Genomic DNA, 22,397 nt, shown 5'->3' with positions numbered 1-22,397 from the left:
GAAGGGAAGAAAGAGAAGAGAAGGAGGGAGGGGGATTTACCCCATTGTCCTCGGCGGGAGCTGGGCAGCGCCGCCGCCGCTGCTGTGCGCAGGCTCGGCCGGCCCCTCGCCCGGCGCGGAGGAGCAGCTCGCCGGCGGTAAGGGGGTGGCTCCGCGCCGCGCCTCGCCCCCAGCGCATCCCCCAGCCCCATGGGGCGGCGGCGGCGCCGGGCCCGGCCCTAGCGCGGCCGCGGGGCGGGGGAGCCTCATGGCCCGCGGGGAGCGCGGCGGCAGCGCCCCGCGTCGCCGGAGCGGCCGGGGCGGCGGCGGCGTTGGCGGCGGGGGGAGTTCGGCGGCGGCGGGCATGGGGGCGCCGGGCGGTGCGGCCCTCGGCCCCGGCGCGCTGCCCCGGCGCTGAGCCCCCGAGCCTGCCTGCGCGGCGCCGCCGAGGAGGAGGAGAAGAAGAAGGAGGAGGAGGAAGGACCCGATGGCGAACAGCAGCGAGCTGGGGAGCAGCAGCAGCCCGCACCTGCCCAGCGCCGGCGGCCTGCTGAGCGCCTCCGGGCTGAAGCTGGCCACCCTGGGCTTGATCCTCTGCGTGAGCCTGGCGGGGAACGTGCTCTTCGCCTGGCTCATCCTCAAGGACCGGCACCTGCACCGCGCCCCGTACTACCTGCTGCTGGACCTCTGCCTGGCTGATGGGCTCCGCTCGCTGGCCTGCTTCCCCTTCGTCATGCTCTCGGTGCGCAGCGGGGCTGCCTGGCCCCATGGACCCCTCAGCTGCAAGGTGCTGGCCTTTCTGGCCGTGCTTTTCTGCTTCCATGCCGCCTTCCTGCTCTTCTGCGTGGGGGTCACGCGCTACATGGCCATCGCTCACCACCGCTTCTATGCCAAGCGCATGACGGGCTGGACCTGCCTGGCTGTGGTGTGCATGGTGTGGACTCTCTCCATGGCCATGGCCTTCCCCCCTGTCTTCGATGTGGGCACCTACAAGTTCATCCGGGAAGAGGAGCAGTGCATCTTTGAGCACCGCTATGTAAAGGCCAATGACACGCTGGGCTTCATGCTTATGCTGGCGGCTGTCATTGCCGCCACCCACCTGGTCTACATCAAGCTGCTCTTCTTCATCCATGGCCACCGCAAGATGAAGCCAGCTCAGCTGGTACCGGCCATCAGCCAAAACTGGACTTTCCACGGGCCAGGAGCCACTGGCCAAGCAGCTGCAAACTGGACGGCTGGCTTTGGCAGGGGGCCCACGCCGCCCACCCTCGTGGGCATAAGGCAGGCCACCCACAGCCAGATCAAGAGGCTGCTGGTGCTCGAGGAGTTTAAGATGGAGAAAAGGCTCTGCAAGATGTTCTACATGATAACCTTGCTCTTCCTGCTCCTCTGGTCCCCCTACATTGTGGCCTGCTACCTGCGGGTCTTCATTAAGGCCAGCTCTATCCCCCAGGTCTACCTGACCACCTCAGTCTGGATGACATTTGCCCAGGCAGGGGTCAACCCCATCCTCTGCTTCATCTTCAACAAGGAGCTCAGGGTCTGTCTCCGAGCCCACTTCCCATGCTGCCAAAGTATCCAGAGCACCCAGGGCACCATCCTTTGCGATCTCAAGAGCTTTGGGATGTAGGGGGGCTTTTCTCTTTCTAAAAAAGAAAGATGGATATAATTTTCCATGTTTCTGCGTATGATCTCAAGAGAGTGTGACTTGTGGGGGACATACTAAACCACCACCCAGCACCCAAACCTTAGGCTGTAAGAAGCTATTTTATTTATTTTTCTATATTTTGCGTATGCTCTCTTCAGAACATAAGAAGTTGCTGTCTATGGGAACAGGTACTTGAGCAGAACACCCGTAAACCTTAGGCAGTAAGAAGCTGTTTTTCTTTGTGATTGTGTGGTTTTTAAAAACAAAACAGGGCTCCAAGTTTCTGGTCTTGCTTCTAACGTTTCTAGACATGATTCCAACAGATACGGATTAAGGCCATGACATTTTTTTTGTTTCCCTATTCCTGTCTGTTTTGATAAAGGCTTAACGGTTTTACTCATGTAATATTTGATAAGGGCCAAGACAATTTTATACTAAAGTTATTTTTGATGACCTCAAGAGGTGTTGTTTTATTATCATTTGATTTTAAGCGAAGAACAAGAAGAGGACGTTCCTAATGTGGTCAGAAGTCAGTTTTTGGTGGGAGCTGTTGGGTTCATTCATTCTCAAATGGTTTGAGTGTTTGAAGCAGTTACTTATAACTTTTGCTTGACATGCAAACAGTGTAGAACTAATTTCAATTTTCTTGTTGCACTATTCATTTGGTAATATTTCAGAACTATTTGTGAAATGTGGTTTTAAAATATCAACTTTAAAAATTATCAACTATAGCAGTTTTTAAAACCTAGATTGAAATTCATATTTTACTGCCTTTCTAGGAAGTTATCTACAAACCTGGGTAATACTTGTACATTTTGACTGTTTTCTTTAATAAAATATTGAAAACTTTTACTGTATGTAATTGTTTCAGAATGGCAACATTCTGCTTTGCTGACAAGTAACTTGTGTATGTGGAAGGTTGTATGTCTTGTGTCTGAGTAGATTTCACAGCTGAGGTTATTATGGACAAGCACAATCCTTATTTGCTGTTAGCTCTCAACTTAGGTGTTTATACCAATAAAAGTGACTAAAGCGATTTTTAAGAAGACTTAAGTTCATGATGGGCAACAGGTTTAAATAGCACAATTTTTGTGTCTACTGAAACCAAATTTCCATTTTAGCTAATTGCTCCAGTGTTAATGATAGAAAAGAGTGAGTAGTCATGGATCGCTAATGTTAGTTGGCAGTTTTTTAACATGGTGGCTTGGTTCATACTGTACTCATTTGTAAACTATTCTTAATGGGTAATTTACATTTATGAAGCATCGCGTTTTAACCTACTTTAATGTTCTACAAAAACTACTCTGAAAGTATTTTGAGTGGCAGCCTGATGGCAGGATCCTCACACAACTTTTTAGCCTTTTCAGAGGAAGCTGTCCCTATTGCGCTTTCTTTCTGATGTATCATATAACATTTAAAAAACCATCGGTCATTGCAGTGCTGGAGCGAGTCGTACACAAAATGATAGAAATAAGTTCAATTTCCATGAAGAAATCTGTGTCTGTTAAAGGAATTCTGTACAGAGTAGTCCAAAGTTGTTAGACATGAACTGAGAAATAGTTGTCCTGACTGAAGTGAGCACAGAAATGTTGGACAGTTAGATTAGAAGAGGGCTGAGGTGGCAGCTCTAGATTTAGGCAGGGAATGAAACTAGGAGGGTCTTCTGGTTTGGTTTTATGTCTTGCTTTCCACCCCCAACTTAGATTTGAACACCAGAGAGGCAACATTTCTGGAGTGCAAAAGAAGTTTGCAATTTGGGTATACGTGCATAAAGGTGGGCAGGAGGAGGATAGAGCTGTGCTGGCACTGCCAGAGCTGGGCTAAGAAATATGGCCATGCATGGAGTACCCTGAAAACAGAGTGAGACTTGATTGTAATTTCCAAAGCTGTTTGAAAATACATCTGGGTACAGAAGGAAAGCTGTCAAGAACTTCAGATCACAGCAGAAGTTGGTTATCAGTGTTAATTATGTATTCATCCTGGAATATCAGATCATAGCTTAATGCATCTTAGAGAATAATAGGGTAGAGTTGTGATACAAAGACTTAGGGGCAAGATGTTGTTGCTGGGATTTGTGTTCCAAGTATACCTTACAGGCCTGTTTTATTATTAGGTCTTTTCAGCAGGGTTCCAACTTTTGCAGAATCAAATTTCCTTAAAGCTTAAGAAGCTTTCTATGTAGAGGCCTAGAACTCAAATCTTGCCTTCTTTTTCTTATTCCTGCTGGTACCCAAGCCAATGTTTTCTTTCTCTTAGTCTATTAAAAATGCCTGATATTTTGGCATCCTATCTCTCTTCCAGGCTATAAGTAGTATGGTTATGATTCTATTTAAACCACAGAGATGGGAGAATAGTTATTTTAAAACCTCCTTAAAAGCTGCAAGGACCAGATTTTTCACTTCTAGAAAAACGAAGCACAAGTTGTATAGTCCATCATATATAAGAGGGATGAAAAAATCACCTTTGGGTGACCTGATGGTTTTATTTAGACTCATCAAGCTGCACTGCTGCATTGAATGCCAGTCTTTGTCCATAGGCATCCCCCATCTCAGGGATGCCCTCACTAGATGGGAGAGTCTGGCTCTTACTGAAGATAATGGATGCTTAGCTATCACCCATCAGTGGCAACCAGACCCGGTCTTGCTACAGCAAAAGAATACCAAAAAAGTTTAAAATGCTTATCTGTGTACTGTGCCTTTTGCTTGCATGTAGCTTTCAGGACTGTCTTGGGACTTCTGATGTACTCTGAGGGCAGAATCAGCGCTGTTTGAAGTTAATTTTATATTTTAGGTACTTGTAGTATCAGGCAGATTATAATCCTGGCCACACTAGTACAAAAGAGAAGGAACTCCAGTAGCTTTAGTTCAGGGTTAAGATGGGTTTTGAGCAATAGGCCTTATTCCAGAAAATGTGGAACTAAATATCAAGGACAGACACATGGCAGAAAATGAGCCAGTACGTGGTACTGGCACACCAAGAAATGGCCCTTTGCAAGTCTGTCCTGTTGGCTGAGAGCACACCAAGAAAGTATGAAAAACCAGAAAGGGCTGGAGAGGCACTAGAGGATAAATATTCCTTCTGAAATCTGAGAAACGATAATGTTGAAAAAAAAAATAGCATTTCCAAAGCACAGTACTAGCGTGTTCTCACAGCCTCCTTTAGTCTGCATATGGGGAAAATAGGTCATAGAGATTAAATGCTTTGACCAAGATCAGAGAAGGGGTGTCAGAGAGGATGAAAACCTGCTCTGGATAACAAAATTAGAGAAATAACATTAGGGAGAATGGGCTGAGCAGAGGGAGACACCCCTGATGCTGCTAAGACCTGTGAGGGGTGGCTGCAAACCTCCGTGCCCCCAGTGCCCATCCAAAACCAGAGTGCTGCTGGTCTCACTCAAAAATGCTAATGGCTGAGACTCACTGAGAGCTGAGTGTTAATAATTACCTCCCACATCCATGTGAGCAGCTATTGCAGCTTGTTGTGCAAGTCCTGGGCTCACTTGGGAAAACTCAGATGATCTGAACCCCTCTCCCCATCCCCACTGACCAAAAATGCAAAATACTTGGAGGGTTTGATGAGCTGCATGGTAGCGGGCCTCTCCTAGCTCTTCTGTCTACCTGTGTTTGACCAGAATATAGATACAGTCTTCACTATACCCCTCCAGCCAGATGTTTGAGAATTTTCCATATTCTGGGCAACACGAGTGCTGAGTGTCACAGGAAATACCAACATCATCTCCCCCAGAGATTCTCTGCCATCTGGCTCAGAGGTCACAGTGCTCTTTCTTTTGCATAGCTGTGGTGAAGAATTGCAGTTGCACTGATAGCTGCTCTGGAAAAAAATCTTGATTGCTGCTGGCATCTTTACTCACTCACCAGGTATTTAACACATTCCTGGCAAACTTCCCCAGTTAAAATCTAGAAGTCAGTGAGGAGTTTTAGCATAAACTTAAGTGTCACACCAGCTTGAAAAATGACACTGGTCTGAAATCTCAACAAGGAGTGGCTGGGGTGATCTCTGATTTAGAACACTCAGCGCTTGGAGTACTGTGGGGTGCTTCTAGCTCTGCTGTTAGATTTGGAAAGAGTTTGCTAGGAAAGGGACTGAAATATTTGGTCCCAGACAAATTATCTCATTGGGTAGAGGTCTCATTTAGTGGTTGTGCTAGAGGTGGAGGATGAGCAGGGGGATGTGTAGCCCACAAACTGTCATCATTTGCTTTTCCAGTACCAGGTCTGCACCAGGGGAGACAAAGCTGCCTCTCAGAATTGTGTGAAGCCAGTAGCCTTGAGGAAAAGGGCGTGGATTTAGCCTAGTTTGACAGCAACAATTCTTTCCTGTGGGTCTACCTGGAGGTGTTACAGCTACACCTCCAGAAAGCTGTTCCGCCACATGCTGCCAGACTGCCCTGGGACATGTGCTGAGCTCAGAGGAGAGCAAAGCCGGCATTTTCCCACCCTTCCCAGCAAAGGACGCGTGGAGTTTGTCTGGACCTCTGCCACTTGCCCCACACGGTAATGTACAGTCACCTTGCTCCTTTGTACCACCTGCACTTGCTCAGAATTGCCAACAAACCACCCCAAGAGAAGTGACTCTGGTCAGAGTAATAGACACATACTGACAGAATGCGATGTTAAGTATCTCAAAGCACTTCATTAACTTAGGTTGAAGATTAGATGATTCTGTGCAGTATCAGAATGCCCCAGAAACCTTATTAGATAGTTATGCTGCAAATAAAAAAAATTATTAGAAACATGGCAGGGGGGCTGTTTTCTAATAGAGGTCCCCTAAAGTCCTCAATTTTAGCACAGCTTCCTTTATAGTTGCTCAAAACACTGCACAGGCTACAATTAACTCTATTGTGATATGAATCAGAAAACATCTCCCCTGCTACAGTGTCCATAAGCTTCAGAAAATTATAAAGTATAGGACATCTTGAAAAAATGGAGCCATCAGAGAAAGATAGACGAGGATGGTCTCTTAGAAGCCGCGGCTGTGCTGACGGAAGTCTTACCCCAAACCTCCTTTTATGCTGCTGACCTCTGATGACATTTAATTCCTCGAGGATCTTGTATGGGTTAAATCCTTCCTCACCCATCAGCTGTAGAACTGGTGACCAAGAGCTGATTTACCAACAGGCCTGACACCCGTGGCAGTCTAACTTTTCCTAGAGCTGATGATGCCGAGCATCTCTGGGCCTATTTTCACATGATACGAGTCATTAACTGCCCCACGCCTCTGTACTTTATCTGAAAAATGATTAATTATTCTTACCTTTGTAAAGCACAGAACTACTGATGGCAAGAGCAGAGCATTATCATGGGTGAACAATTGCTGACTACATAAGCTTTCATCACTTGGCTTTAAAGTCAAGCTAAGCCTTTAATGCAAGCTGTTGCATTTCTGTATTTCTATTCATGTTTAATGACCTCAGTTCTTGCTCTCTGTCTTTGATCTCGTGAGTCATGCATGGTTGTACTGTGGATGTATTTATCGGAAAGCTACTTTCTCAGTGCCACATTTTTCACCTCTACCATGACCAGGTTGATAGCGCAAAGCGCTTTGTGTAGGAGGCTTTCAAGTTCAAAGCTAGTCTTGCAAGGGCACGGGGAAGCTGTGAAGTCCAAGTTAATTTTTGTCAGTCATCACAGCGCTAATAGAGTAGGCAGAAATCGAGAGATTACCCGGTGAAGAGAAAGCCTGTCCTAAAGTTTCCGAATGTTGTTTACTGGTGTATCATTAAAAAAAAAAAATCCTGTGTTTGTGTGAGGATGATTAACCATTGGAACAAATCATCCAGGGAAAAAAATGGATCTTCCATCTGTGAGACGTGCAGCGTGAGCCTGTGCGCCGGCCCACGGCACACCTGCCCCACAGCCTGCTGCCTGCCCGGCCGGGGCCTGCACCGGCTCTGCGGGTGCCCAGCACGCAGGGAGAAAAAGGAATCTGAGACACCAGTAAACAGCACCAGAGCCCTCTCTGTCTCCTGGTAATTCACTCTTTCCTTTTGCTAGCTGTTTTAACACACCCATTTTATCACACCTTATAAATATCAGTGCTTGCTTCTCTCAGAAATTTTAGCAGAGGTAGAGCTAAAATGGCTTTGTCATTAAAAAAATTCCACAGGGGGAAACACAGAAAGATACAGAAGGAAGGGTGGAAGTCTGGGTGCTTTATGACAGAGGGAGTAAGAGGAATGATTTAGTGGAATATTACCTCACTCCATCGAACCACTCAATCTGTCCCCATCTGTCACCAAGTGCTTGCAGGAGGGTGATGGAAAGTAAACCATTGAGTAGCTTGATAGTCGAGTAAATCAACGGGGCTTTTTCCTTTTCCTCCCTCATTAGGCCTTGCATGCTCGCACTACACAGCAGGTCCCCTGGCATGCTGTGCCGAGGGAGGAGAGGGGACAGTCCCCTGGGTGCCATAGGTCTGCAGTGGCCCTGGGGCAGAGGGACCAGCTCAGTTGCCCCAGCGAGTGAGCTCCGGCAGAGCTGCAGAAGACATCTGGGTGTGGAGGAAGGCGGATGAATGTGCAATATGTTCAGCCAAGCTGCAGTGTGACTAAAAGGGGAGAACATGGGCACCCGAGCCAAGGAGCCAGCAGAAACACAGGCAGAGGTAAAGCTTGGAGCCATGGCATGAAAGCAAAGAGGGACTCGTTTGGAGTGAGCATTGCCAAAGTGCTTGCTGGCAGGGCGATGAAGGACCTGCCCACAGAGCTGCTGGTGGGGACAGAGGTCCTAGTGTTAATTTTCCTCCCCAATAGATCCTAAACTCTAAGCCAGACAGACTTTTTGTTACCCTCCGCTTGTGCAACATCTCTCTGAGAATAAGTGCTGATGTAAACTAAATCCAAATAGTTGAAGGCTCTGTTGCAATGTGTAAAAAGTTTGTTAGAAACTTTAGGGAGTTTATTCAAACCAGGGTGAGGAGGGAGGTGAAATTATGACACCACTGCAGTCAGGAAGTTTTGCCATTGAATTTGAAGGGGTGAGGCACCTTCCTGTCAAGGTTTCACCAATGTGAGAGAAGAAATTGGGGGGATGGTGGGGGTGGAAATCTACTAATTCGACAGGATGCAGTGAAATTTCTGCCTGGGCTCCAGGGTAGCCTCGAGGAGTAAATAAAAGATGGGCCCAGCTTCACACTACCTGAAATTAATAGCAGCTTTGCTGGTTTGTGCATTCTTTGCAGCAAGAGCCACAGCTGCCCGCTTGCGCTGAAAGAGCCCACAAATGCCTGTATTAAGTGACCTGAGTGCACTCACATGTACAAGAGAAAAAGTAAATAAAGAAGGCTCAGCCCTACTCACTTGGCTGGACTCAAGCCATATTTTCAGTCTGCTTCTGAACTGCATTACAGCCTTGGGATTTACAAAGCCGCATTACACTTAAAACCAGATTTAATCCCTTCCACGTGTTGTGATGCTGTGGTGGAGGCACGGCGCTGGGGTTCTGCAGGCCTGGGCAGGATTCCCAGCCTGGGAAGAGATACACTGCCCATGTGGAGCAATGCAGAGCCCCACGGGGTCCCTGCGCTCGTGTCTGTGGGGAACTGTCAGGGACACAGCTACAGCCCATCCTCCCCATGGCACCAGCTGGGACACATCACAGGGACAGTTATGCATCCCAGGAGAGCTCAGGCTGCAACAGTGTGGGTACATGCTGCATACGGCACAGACACGTGTTGTATGTGGTCTATGAGACATAACCTGCAGACAGGGACATACCAGTAACATGCTGATATCTGGTGCCATCGTACAAAGGAGCATTGATCCGAGATGCTCTGGGCACTCCTGGCACACAATTAACATGTACCCAGTTTCACAGGCAAATTGGGGTTTGCAGAGACTTTCTGTCATTTTTACATCAGGCATGCATTCATTCACACCACCCCTACCCTCCCTGCTACTAAGTTTTCTTACACTCAGACCTTTGGGAAACCTGTGGCATGGGGGTGCTTCCATGTGTGCTATGTGGTTCTATTGCTCACTCCTCCTTTCCTGCACACTTTGCTGTTACCCTGCACTGTGATCCCTGTCACAAAACATGCTGCATCCACCCTCCCTTCAGCGTGCCAGGCTTACTCAGCTTCAGCCTTTCACATTCAGCCTTTCCCAGGCCTGATGACCCAGCAGAGTTGCCAAAGGCTGCCACCGTCCTCTGAGGTGGCTGGAGCATACAGGGGAATCTGCCCTGCCAAATCATTGAGATGTATCCTACTGCACTGGGCTGGGTCTGCATACACCCAGGATTCTCCTTGAGAAATGACAGGTGATTTGCTGTATGTTTGATGTGCATTAAACTCATTTCCATTCCTGTGCTCAGAATAATTGATTAGTCTAACAGCTGTACCCTGTTGGTTTGGCATTTCATATCTATGCAAGAGAAAGGCACATTGATTTTGCTGTTATCAAAATTATCTTGTATTTGCACAGCCTTTTCTCTTCCTGCAATTTTCTAATTCCTTCTGGAAAACATGTTACACATTGTCAAGATCAAATTCCTGAGACATCTTGTTTAAATCAAGAGATTCTTAGCACCTTCTGTTTCTTTTGAATATCCATCTGTGCAATAATAACAAATCAGAGAGCTACTGGAGCAGGGGATGCATCAGCAAGGACCTCAGCCGGTGGTCATACTTAGCATATTGTGCTGATGAGGCAAATTAGCAAACTATCTCTTCACATAGCACGCTATAAAATTTTCTACTACAGTAAAATTCTAGGATAACAAGAAGCCTCAAGTTTCCAGCCCAACACAAGAAAATAAAACCAATTTTAGTTCTGTGTCCTACCTTAGATGTCTTCATACAAGTATGTGCTGCTCCATACTGTGCTCTCAACCACCAAGACAACCTTTAACCTCACATCAATTACCCTCATTTCAGCTACTCTTCTTATACAACCAGGGTTGTGGTTAGGGTGACCTCTCTCCTAGGTAAGCACCCATACAGGTCTGAGTCCCCCTTGTCACACAATCAGGAGAATTTGTTTTGTTTTACTCTCTCACTCGAAAACTTTATAACAATTTTTCTTTTAAAGTGACAAAATTTCCTAGGGGGGAATTGTGGGCGAGAGGATGCCCATGAGGCTGAGCTTCAACTGGGTTTTCTCCAGCTCAGCAGCAGAGCTTTTGCTCTAGCCCCAAAGGCTTACAGGTGTGTGCTTGTTCAACCAGCTGTGCACCCGCAAACCCAAACCACCTTGCTTCACCTTCCCTAATAAGCATGTAAGCAAATTAAGGCAGCAACTCATTATATGTGGTGGTGTCCTTTCCTGAAATGGCTCTCTGCTAACCCAATATATGGTAATAAACATGGAAACACCTACAGTTTGCTGGGATATCATAATTCTTCTACAGCATATCTGCAATATAAATATTAATATAATATTAAAAATTAATGCACATGCTTCTGTTAATAATTAATAATATTATTCCAGTATTAATAAAATTAAACCAAATGGTGGCACAGATCTCCTAAATGGAGTGAATAGAGGAAAGTGTTTAAACCAGGCTCTCTCTTAACAAGCTATGTGTACTGGAGAATGAGATTTCTCCCTTTCACAAAGGTGTTTCCAGGGCTGTACGGGTTTTATTCTGTTTTCTCATCTGATTTCTCCTACAAGGGCCTCTCACCTTCCCTTCTTCCCAGGCAGGCGAGGAAGCTGTTCCTGGCCTGGGATTATTGCTGGGGTGATGCTGAGGCGAAGTGAGCAGCACAGGGCTCTGCAGGAAACCTGTCACGGCAGAGCTGGCTCAGGCTGACCACCTTTTCCATCATCCGTGTTGAGTCCAGTTTGCTGTGCCCCTGAAGTCAAAAGCTGGCTCTAGGGAAAAGCAGAGGGGCATGCATGACCATTTATGTTTTTATTAATAAATACTTCTTGTGGTCACTTATTTACCTATTGTCACTGTAAAGCAAAGGTAAATGGGTTTCCTGCCCCCGCTTCCACTGCAGAAAGAAATCAAAGGCATTTTGCAGGTGTGCTTGGGCTAGGAAATCTCTCCTAGGATGAGAGAAAAGATAGCTGATTAAGACAGAGATTAGGAAAAAATTGGGATGCAAAAGCTTAATCTTCCTTTCCAGGTGATCTCTCAAATAACTAACCTTCATTGCGAGTGTCAGTTAATGAGAATTAAATTACTAAAAGAGGAATCGTGGTAATAATTATTGGCAAGTGAATAGAGTGCGGATGTAGGACAGCGAGGCTTTGCCTTCAGCTCTTCTCCCCAGCAGCTGTGCTCCGGCAGCAGACAGACAGGCTGCGGCAGGGACGGTGTGGAGAAGCCTCTTGAGGATAAGTCCAGGATAATGTGTCTCAAAGAAACACCTTCCTAATGCACGGCCCAGGAGCATCTACAGGACATGAGTACTTCATCCTCCTATACATGGTGTGAACTTTGAAGTCGTGTAATTGAGGCTGTTCTCATCACCCAGATGAGTGCTGTATCTCACAAGTTAATTGGCACAAATTACAACTACAAAGTTGCTCTGCTCTTGTCTGATAAACTCTCTGAGGAGTTTGGTTTTGCAGGTCTAAGGCGGTCATCAGATATAATTGTCCACACACTCATGATGATAGAAACCAGGTTTATTACCTCAGTGGAGTCACTGGTGATTTATGCTGATGAGAGATTAGAAGCAAGGCTGGTATTTCCTGCGACGGTTTTTGTTTTGAGCACCATGACAATGTCCTTTGGTAAAAATGAATGGAGCAAGAGATGGGACGCTTTCATATTTAGGCTGCTTCTGTTTTCCTTCTGGGTTTTCCCTTTGAGTGTAAACTGAAGCCCATGGGGTTAAGCTAATTTTATATTGATAGACACGGACAGAAAAGCAACTCCCAGGCTCCCAGTGCATTCCTCCTTTGCAGACTCACACTGTGTGGGTGCACAGGGTGTTTGGGGAGCCCCACTATTAAGTGACAGTGGCAGGACCAGATATGGGGTTTGTTTTTAAATCCAGGTTATGGGAATTTCTGCAGTGCTCACAGGTCACTGCATTAGCATGGGAATGAGCTGGTCTTTTACCAGCACAATCCAGCCCTCCAGGTTAGAGGTAAGCATCTTTAAGGCTTCAGATCTCATACAGACACTGATCGCATTAATGCAAACGATGTATAAATTTACTGTTTGGTGACACCTCAGTCTTACTCTTTTTTTTTTTTTTCTACAGGACCTGTGTCTGTTGCCATTTGCAGAGCTGCTGCATTGCCAGAGCAAAGGGTGAAGTGCAATGTATAGGCATTGCAGTGGGAGTCCCAGGTTGGGCTGGTCAGAGTTGGGAGGATTCAATCCTGTCTCTCAAGACATATGTTTTTCTAATGTGTGCAGGATCCACAAGGATTTGGGCAAATAACATATCCAGTTGTCCTTTTCTACCTCCTCACGAGGTTGTGGAGCGCAGGGGAAGGTACCTAGTAAACTCGCTGGGACATTTCTCATCTTCCCTATTTGCTTTGATACAAGTGTGCTAACTTCTCTCAAACCCCCCATTGTCATCAGCAGCAAAGCACTGATTGTTGAAAGATGAATGACTTCACTTTTCCAGTTCCAGCATATGTTTGCATGTCTGAGAGCAAGAAACGTGTGAAACTCACACAAACTTTCAGAATTCCAGCTCCAGGGACTGACAAGTAAATATGAAGTTGCACAGTATTTCATAGAAAACCCTCAGATTTTATGTTTGCTAGGCTGAAGTTGATCCTTTAAGGCATACATCAAGAAAACCCTCTTGTATTAGCTACATCAAGATTCCTCCATCATCTAAGACTGCAGCTTGGTTGCAGAATTCATGCCTTGTAAACTGCTGAGTTTCCCTAAAAGCAGCCAGAGGTATATAATCTTTTGCTAAGCTATCCGCGAGGAGCTCTGCTAGCTTGGGTGAATTGAGTATGTGATAACAGATTACACTGAATAAAAATGGAAAACCACAATGACAAAATAAAGTTATAATATTAAAATAAATCAAATAATATACTGCCATTATTCTGATACAGAATTTTTACACAGCAAATTTGATACATATACAAGAAGTCAGGCAGCCCATTACAATAAACTTCAGGGTTCCTTTTTTAATATAAACTACATCTTAATACATAGTTTGAGATGATCAGGTAGTTTTACACCAACTCAAGTAACCACAACTTTTCATCTTAGAATACTAAAATAACAAAATTGTTTAATGCTTTAAATATTGAAATGCTTTGGTTCCACCTGCCACTTTTAAAAAGTGTAAAATCTACATCTATTGGTTAAACTTTTACCCTAGAAATGCGCCTAACTTACAAATACAGTTATATTAATAAAGATATGAAATGTAATGTAAAGACAGGGGGGGTTTGGCAATCATCATATGCTTCACACTATCCAGTTATTCGACTCTCAGTTCAATTCAGGCATTCTAAAGTGTAAAAACATGGCCAAAATTTTCCACAACTGATAATAATCTTGGATATTTTCATTCTGGGATTAAGATGGAACCATGAAGACCACAAGATGATTCAGAAATCGTTTAGCTCCTGCCCTCAGAAAGCAGTGCCAGCTTAGCAAATCTCAGTTTGCTCACCCCAAAATGAAAGCATCCACCATTATGAGTCCCTCCTGAAAACCTTGGCTACTACAGCACAGTATCTCATCTCCAGTTTTAATGTTGGTGAGGCAGGAAGGCATGGTCAAGGGCTTCCCCTGGCGAGTACCTTGTTCATCACAATAACAAGAAAAAGAATACAGCGAGTGGCTCTTTCTAGCACCGAATAGCTCCTGCTAAAAAAAGACATCTTCTTTTCTGAAGTCCGGTAAACATTTGAATTTGCTGGGAGAAGTCCGTAGGCAGGCCAGGCCAGGGAGACATGGGCAGGTGTGGTGCATCCGCCGCCCGGAGAAGGGAACCTGGGGACAAAGAGCACAGATGTCAGGGACAGGGAGCACAGGTAATGGTGTTGGGGAGATGCATTTGGATGAACAGGGGGGATATGGGGAATGCTGCCCACCTCCCTCGGGGGCAGAAGGTCCCCAAGAGTTGAGGTGCAGGGGCCAGATAGCAGATAGTGAAGCCAACCCCATTGCATTTCCCAGTGAAGCCACAGTTAAGAGTAAAATGTAACAGTCCATGTTGCTGTGTAAATCTACATCTCTGACACATGTTCTCCATTTAGTCCTGTTTCATAAAGGAGGTTGTTGTGAAACCACTGGCCTTTAGCATCACGTTTTGTGATGTTTACTGTGCAGGGGTTTCCTGCTTGCCCTGGGCACTGCCCTGGTTCCTGCATTACCATACAGCACAGAGCAGCCTGTCAGCCACACAGCAGGATGCGGAGACCGCAGGAGCCCATGGTAATTCAGGCTGCAAGGGATATCTGTGGGTCATCTCGCCTGACCTCATTTGAGCAGGATCCCCTCACCACAGGGCAGAGGTTTCTCATTTCATCCCACCCTCCTCCAGCCACGCTGTGTTGTAGGGAGCACACATACAGTCTGCATTAAGCAAATCTAATTGCGCCACAATGAGCACATGCACTGACACTCTTTAACAACTTGATCACAAGCTCTATCTTCTACTGGAGCCGTGTTTCTGCCAGCACATTAGCTGAGCGGGGCAACCCTGTGGGACAGTGTGGCTGGGAGCCGCGGTGCCGCCGGCTGACAGCAAGCGCTGAGCATCCGCTGGGATGCAGCAGGGGAAGCACAGAGGTACAAACTCAGCTGGGCAGGCAGCCCTAATTCCCTCATTTCTGGGCATTTTGAGCTTGCAGTTTTAATATTTCAAGATTACTTTTTGTCAGTGTGCAATTTTTCTCTTTAAGAAAGTTGAAGGGAGAAAATCCTATGTGTTCCACCAGTGTGTCACACCAAGGACCTGCCCAGCTGCAGTCACACCTCACTGGGCACGGGGAGTCACATCACCTGCAGTGCCCTGGGCCAGCATCATCCCCCTGCGTGGCACTGTCTGAAGAGCAGTGAGGGACACTGTGAGCTTTCTCACACTATCCCCATGAACGGAGACGCCACCAACCACGGGTGCTTGTGACTCCCTGCAGGAATCACACCTCTTGGGTGCCCGCAGACAGTGCTGCAGAAAAACCTAAAATCTGAGTTCCTGGGGCTGGTAAGGCTGACTCAGAGGTATCTCTCAGCCCTCCAACAGCTCAAGTGATTAATTAAAGACATTATATTCACTGCAAGGAAATGTTCATTTCAGCAGGACTCTCATGCTGAAGATATGGCCTAATAATGCACCTGGCTGAGGACAGGCAGTGGGTGACAGCTCTGCAGGGACAGGCACTTTGCCAGGGTGCAGACAGAGCCCACGTGGCAGGAGCTGGTGCACGATTTGCCACACCATGTGCCCAGCGCTGGATTTTCATGACCATGAGGTGATAGGAGTTTTAGGTAAAAAAGCAAACAAAGAATCTCCCAGAAGAGAGGCGGGGGTAATGTGCAAGGTGCACAGTGGCAGGAAAGCCATGTCCTTGCTGCCAGCTCTGCCTGCTGACCCCCTCAAACCACACCTGCCTGGCCCCGCCTGCAAACCCTGCCTCTGCAATGCCAGCTGAGGTTGTCAATGGCATCAAGCCAACGCCATCTAGTTGCTGAGAAGGAAACTAGAAGGTAGAAGCCCAACCACCAGCCATCTCCTCCAGGGTCCCTCCAGGCGCCAGCTGGTGGCGTGGCCATGGTGGTGTCTGATTTGTACCTGACTTGCAGCCAGGTGAAACGTTTTGGTCCTGAGGGCAGTTGGTCTCCCATCTGCCCCCTACCCAAATATTTAGGGGAGGGGAACTGTTGAGCAAACTCTCCGTCCTTAAAAATTCCTGATTTCACATTCTACAGTAAATCAATTTGCTGTTTGTCATGAAGAGCAGGGAGTGAGAAATCTACATCTAAATCTAAATTTAACCTAATAAAGCTTATAAACATCAGTGACTGTGATTCTGAGTCTGGGGTGGACAGGCATCTTATTTGACTGTAATTATGCAGGCAATTATCTTAAAATATGAGACAGCATAAATTATTGTCCAATAGCAATAAACTAATAAAAAGACCAGCCTAGAAGACAATTTATCTTATCCCGAGACTCCTGTTAACATAAAGAGCCCTTACAAAAAAACCTGCTACATTACATAGTAAAAATGAGAATTTGGTCCCCAATATCACAGCAGAAGAGTTAAAAATTTAACTGTAACAGAACAGAGTCTTGTGCTTCCTAAAACCGAGAACATAAACTGCAGACATACAACTGAGAAGCCAGGCATCAGATAAGTCAGAGAGAGGCAGCTACCTAGCTGCGTGTTTACACACTAAATTTATTGCCTTGATTTTTTTACATGTGACAACTCTTGGGCCATACTCTTCCCTGAGGATGGCTCTGAAGATCACCAGGGTCTCAATTTCCTTGATAACACTCCATTCAATATTTTATATACAGATTGTATTATTTATAAATAAACAGCCTTTTTCAGACTACATATAATATACTTAATTACATATCCCTAAATAAATGTATTTGTTAAAATTGTTAAATTAATGGTGTACTGTATCATATAATAACATACAAATATGTAACTAGTGTTATATATGTGTGTGTGCATATATGTATACACACATATATATTTGAAATTAATAGGTAGAACAGCAGCAAAGAGAGCCTGTGGTGAGTTTTCTAAAGTACAAGTGCGTGCCAACAACTTCTCAGTGGCTTTTGAAGGCACCAGTGGCTCTCAGCCTCTGGAGCGTGATGGGACATTCCTGTTTGATGAAAAGCACCATGCTGCAGTGATACACCAGGTGTCCCAACACCATCTGGTGACATTTTTATGCTTTTGATGTGATCTTGTTCAGTTCCACTGAGGTCGGTGGTGTTTGCTATGCTCCTGCTCACACATGTAGGCATCCACAGGGTTGGGCTTGGGAACTGCTAAGTCTGTTTTGGATTGTGTAATGAAGCAAAACAGCAACAACAAACTAATAAGAAAACAAACTGAAAAGCGTGTGTTACTTTCATCCTCTGATTCTCTTCAGCATAATTCTGACAGTAATGTATTTCCTTACGTAGGTACCTTGAGTGCTCTTTCTGTACAGATGTGAATGGCTGAGTATTGTAACGTTTTCACTACGTATAGTTTTTATGCAATGCGATGTACAGCGCAATATATTCCTGTTGCTTTCTGCCCTGCCAGCTCCGGTCCCACAGCTCCCCTGATGACATACTCACTCGGTGACTCAAGGGGTGGCACTCCTCTCCCAAATTTCCCATCGGCGTGCACATTCGCAGGCTGCGGATCCAGAGGCTGACGGCACAGCACATCCCTCCTCCGCACTGCTGGTCTCGGTCGCAGGCCTGGAGTTCAACACAGCATGAGGCATATACAGTGAATAATAAACGTATTCCAGGAATAGGACAGATCAGGTGCTGAAGAGCTGCCTCTGACACCCCACAAGTTATCATGGCTCATTAAGGCTGACTAACAAGATTTAAGGCTGATTTGCAATACTTGTATCTCCCATGGATATGAACATCCAGGCTCCTGGCATGTTTTGTTGTTGAACCCAGGATGTTTAAAGCCACGAGCACATATGGAGCTGCTCGGGGCCAAATCCAGGACTGTCAACGATTTACAGTCGCAGGTTCTGAGCACTGATGGACTGTGGCATGTCCCACTCTGCTTTCCCAGATCGGAGCCTGAGTGAACTCAGGAAGGTGCAAGGACTAAGTGCACTAAATAATCAGGAATCCTGTCCTCCAGAGAAGCTAAGATATGAAATCATATCTTAATTTAAATACTTTTAAGTAACAATTCCTTCTACTTTCTTATAATAATATCTTATGTTTGAGTACCTTTGCAAATGCAATACTGCATGATAGTTTTGTCAGAGAAGTTCAAGTGGAAGTAAGTAAAATACAAATTCAAACAGGGATTCTGTGGTTGTTATCTTGAGTCATATGTAACTAAAAGAGATCTTAAATGTGTAATAGAAAAAGCTTTGTGTAAGTGTCCACATAAAAAAAATGCTACTGTGGTAGCATTTTTCCTGCAAAGGGGAGGGAAATATTTCAACTGCTTACCCAATACAGTTTAGAGAAGCACAAACCAAAATGCAAACTATTGGGCATGTTTTAAAAAACAGAAACTGTGAAGAACAATTGATATTTTAGGGTTTGGAAAAAGGTTACTGCACATCTTTTGCTTTTTTTTTTTTAAACCAAAAGCTTATCAGACTTTTTATTGTATTACTTTAATGCAAAAACCAGTCTCTTTTCTCTGATGAAATTCCATTAGGAGTGATAGACCAGAGGCACTGGTAAGCAGTACATAAATAGTCAACTTGTAAAAAATGTATATAAAAGATGATAACAGCTCTGGGGAAGACTGCATCAGAAGAAACATTCCCTTGAGAAGAAAAAAAAAAGATCTTACCTTGGGATTTACATGATAAATGCCACTAGACTGTACTCTACTGGGTAAATATTATACTAAGGCAACCAGCAGAAGCCAGATCAAAATACATATTTACAGATTAGCCAGTAATTTAGGACACAACTGTTGCATTAAGGTCAAGCCACAACTAGTATGTGTAACACGAACATCTAGCAGCCCTAAACACACATTTAATGAAACAGGCAGCTCTCTGCTACAGGTGAGCCCAAACACATGGAGTATTTACTTGTAAGACAAATATGGCCATAAAACTACTGCTACAGCCTGCCAGGTAGATTATGTTTACTTTGTAAACTCTCTCTTTAAAAATAAATAAATAAATAAATAAAAGGAAAAATAAAAAAGTGCTCTAATGGTCTAATTTTGCCCTGGTCACAAAAAAAACCTGCTGATCTGCTGATCCAGTGGTTTTGGCTGCCCCTGACACACCAGCATGTGCTGCTCAGCTGGGGTCACAGTCTTTGCTGTTCCTCACTGCTCAGGACCCGACCCCCTATTTATCTCACTTGTATATCAAACCCCATCCATCTCTGTGGGACTGGTCCTGGAGTGAAGTACCACTGAGCCACAAAACAGGTCTGAGTACATCCTAGCCAGCATACACTGCTCTGAACAATTTATTTTTAAAACTCACACACACATATATACATCTGGCAGAACTCCTAAATATGTATGACAAGTTTTGAAAATATTCAGCCCAAATCCTCCTGCCCACATCTTATCTCCAGTGTGTAATTCATACTGCTACTCCTAATCTTCACAGGACACAACATGAAGGACATTCCTTTTCAGCACCCCATTTAAACACAGTTTTGTGGAAAACTCTACTTGAAGAAAATGCCAGCTCTAAAGCCAACTAAAGTCAGCACATGAACCACCGCTGAAGTGAGGAAGGTTTGAATCAAGTCCTTAAATTGCAAAGGAAAAGCACCTTTCAGGCTCAGAGAATAGGGACAGGAACATCTACATCAGCTCTCATCTGAGATTTGCACATTCATCAGAAGCCAAAAATGCATCCAAGTTGTTTAAGCAGAAATCCACTGCAATAGTTATTAAAATAACATTTTCTAATTCTAATCTATTTCTACTTTTCAGACCCACTTTGTCCCTGATCTTCTATTCAGCACTTCATAATTACTTTATTTAATGGATTGATTATGTTTTAATGTGTAGCCACAACTTGAATAACAGACTTATATAAACCCATTGCTGGAAATATTTCTACTTCAAAGAAACTTGAAATTCTCAAATATTAAAAAATTCCTCCACACTCTCTGCTCTGAAAATTGATCAGTCCTGGGAGCTGATTTGACCTCTGAATAAATGCTTATGAGCTGTTTTGTAGACTTTAGTGAAGGGACCGGGAGCCTGGACAGCCACAGAGTGATCGGCTGCTGTGAGTACAACTTCTGATGGTTACAAAAGACATGCAAGCTCTCAAAGGAATGCAAGCGCTGGGTTATTAGTCCAAAGCAAACACCAGAAAAAATCATTTTACTTAAGAGTGATGCAATGCTTTGGGTTAAATAATGTCTTTGCAAAAAAAAAAAAAAAAAAAAAAATTCAAACCCAAAGTAAACATCAAGCCTAAAAACAACAACAACAGAAAACTCATTTGCAATGGATGGCTATAGAGGAAAAAAGCAGCACAGTCATACTCAAAAGCAAGAAGCAGCATTTTGCGAAGATTGTGATATCAGTGCCTGCCCTGTCAGCAGTAGGACTGGAGGAGCTGGAGGAGCTCAGGGTGCACAAGCGGGCAGCACAGTGCCCAGAGCCAGGCACTCCCAGTGCAGGTTTGGGGGCAGCCCGGGCTGGGGGATGCATGGGAGGGGTCGGGTGGGGAGGAAACTTCCAGCCCTGGAGAAGCAGCGGAAGCCTCTGACACTCACAGATCAGCCTAGAGACACCACCACACCACATCCAGGCGTCCCACACTCAAAGAGACTGACAACACACTGTGGCATCCCCCACCCCAAGGACCCGTAAGTGCTGGTATCACCCACCCATATCCTGGCATCACTCACCCTACAGCGACCCCTGAGCTCTGGTATCAGTTAGTCCAGAGAGACCCCCAGCTCTGAGCATCCCTCACCTCAGAGTCACCCCCACGTCCTGGTATCACTTATCCTAGAGAGACCCCCAAGACCTAGCATCTCTCAACCCCTGGCACAGCCCTCCCTTCCCCATCCTGGTCACCACTTATCACAGAGAGACCACCAGCTCTGGGCATCACTCACCCTACTCGAGACTCCTCTGTCCTGACATCACTCATCCCGGACAGACCCCGGAGTCCCGGCAGTGTTCACCCCAAAGAGACCCCCTGCTCCGGGCATCTCTCACGGCAGAGAGCGCTCCGCTATAACCTGGCATCTCCTGTCCCGGGCGGCCCCCCCATATCCCGCCATCACCGAAGCCCCCCGGCTCCTGTCCCTGCTTCCCCAGCAGAGCCCCCCAGTCCCCCGCCACGCCACGCTTTCCCGCCGAGCCCCCGCCCGGCTCCAGCCCGCCAGCGGCTGCCGGTGCCGACGCGGCGAATCCCGTCGGTGCCGTCGGTCCCGGCCGGCCCGCGCGGTGCCGTGCGGCGGCGCTCACCCCGGTGATGACGGCTCCGTGCCCCGCGGCCAGCAGCAGCGTCAGCAGCAGCAGCAGCACCGGCGGAGCGCCGCGCAAGCTCCGCATGGTGCCGTCCCGCGGCCGCGGACTCTTGCGCTCCCCGCGGGCGCAGCGCGGCGCAGCGGAGCCGGGCGCGGCGGCCGCCTCAGCCGTTATAAAGCCGGGGGCTGCCGTTGGCGGCAGCGTGAGTCACCCCCGCCCTGGCAGCGCCGCGGCCGCGGACCGCCGCGCGCACCCCACCGCGCCCAGGTGCGCGGCCGCGGGACCAGCCCCGGAGGCTGCGGGGGAGAGCGGCCGGGGGATGGCTGAGGGGGCAGCCCACGGCGGGGGGAACGTCCCATGGCGGTCAAGGGGACGTGCCAGGGCGGGCCAGGGGGCGTCCTGTGAATATAGGGTGCAGCCCACAGCAGGTCTGAGGGTGGCCATCCCACAGTATGTAGGGGATGGCCTTAAGCAGGTCTAGGGGGAACCCACAACAGGCTTGGGGGGCACATTCTACAGCACACTAGGGACATCCCACAGCAGGTCCAGGGGGTCATCCTGGGGCTAGCTGGGGGACATGCTGCACAGGTTAGGGGCAGCACACAGTAGGTCCAGAAAGGATCCTGCAGCAGTTGGGGGATAACCCACAGTGGGTTAGAGCACATCACACCATGGGTCAGTGGTAGCCCACAGCTGTCAGAGTCAGCCCAGAGGTCAGTCTCAGTT

General features: G+C 46.6%; 2 protein-coding genes across 2 annotated transcripts; one reads left to right on the top strand and one right to left on the bottom strand.

The window, feature by feature from the left end:
• Positions 1–321: 321 nt before the first annotated feature.
• Positions 322–2,479, top strand: GPR27 (G protein-coupled receptor 27). Its single transcript, XM_082060364.1, has one exon. The coding sequence runs from the start codon at positions 467–469 to the stop codon at positions 1,607–1,609; it is 1,143 nt and encodes a 380-aa protein (XP_081916490.1). The 5' UTR covers positions 322–466; the 3' UTR covers positions 1,610–2,479.
• An 11,091-nt stretch (positions 2,480–13,570) lies between these two features.
• Positions 13,571–22,003, bottom strand: PROK2 (prokineticin 2). The gene is made up of 3 exons (XM_082060009.1): positions 21,669–22,003; positions 17,849–17,974; positions 13,571–14,526 (listed from the first exon to the last, which is right to left on the bottom strand). The coding sequence occupies exons 1-3, from the start codon at positions 21,753–21,755 to the stop codon at positions 14,401–14,403; spliced, it is 339 nt and encodes a 112-aa protein (XP_081916135.1). The 5' UTR covers positions 21,756–22,003; the 3' UTR covers positions 13,571–14,400.
• Positions 22,004–22,397: the final 394 nt, after the last annotated feature.

The sequence above is a fragment of the Streptopelia decaocto genome (genome assembly GCF_964273445.1).
Source record: "Streptopelia decaocto genome assembly, chromosome: 8".
Classification (NCBI taxonomy): Eukaryota; Metazoa; Chordata; class Aves; order Columbiformes; family Columbidae; genus Streptopelia; species Streptopelia decaocto.
The sequence above is the reverse complement of the archived record's forward strand: the minus strand, read 5'-3'. Positions and strand labels throughout refer to the sequence as shown.

Excerpts from the sequence above, each read along its gene's own strand:
- GPR27 (XM_082060364.1), top strand. The coding sequence starts at position 467 with ATGGCGAACAGCAGCGAGCTGGGGAGCAGCAGCAGCCCGCACCTGCCC.
- PROK2 (XM_082060009.1), bottom strand. The coding sequence starts at position 21,755 with ATGCGGAGCTTGCGCGGCGCTCCGCCGGTGCTGCTGCTGCTGCTGACG. Across the intron at positions 17,975-21,668 it reads ACGGAGCCGTCATCACCGGG|GCCTGCGACCGAGACCAGCA; the intron begins GTGAGCGCCGCC and ends GTTGAACTCCAG. Across the intron at positions 14,527-17,848 it reads GCCACCCCTTGAGTCACCGA|GTTCCCTTCTCCGGGCGGCG; the intron begins GTGAGTATGTCA and ends CTTTGTCCCCAG.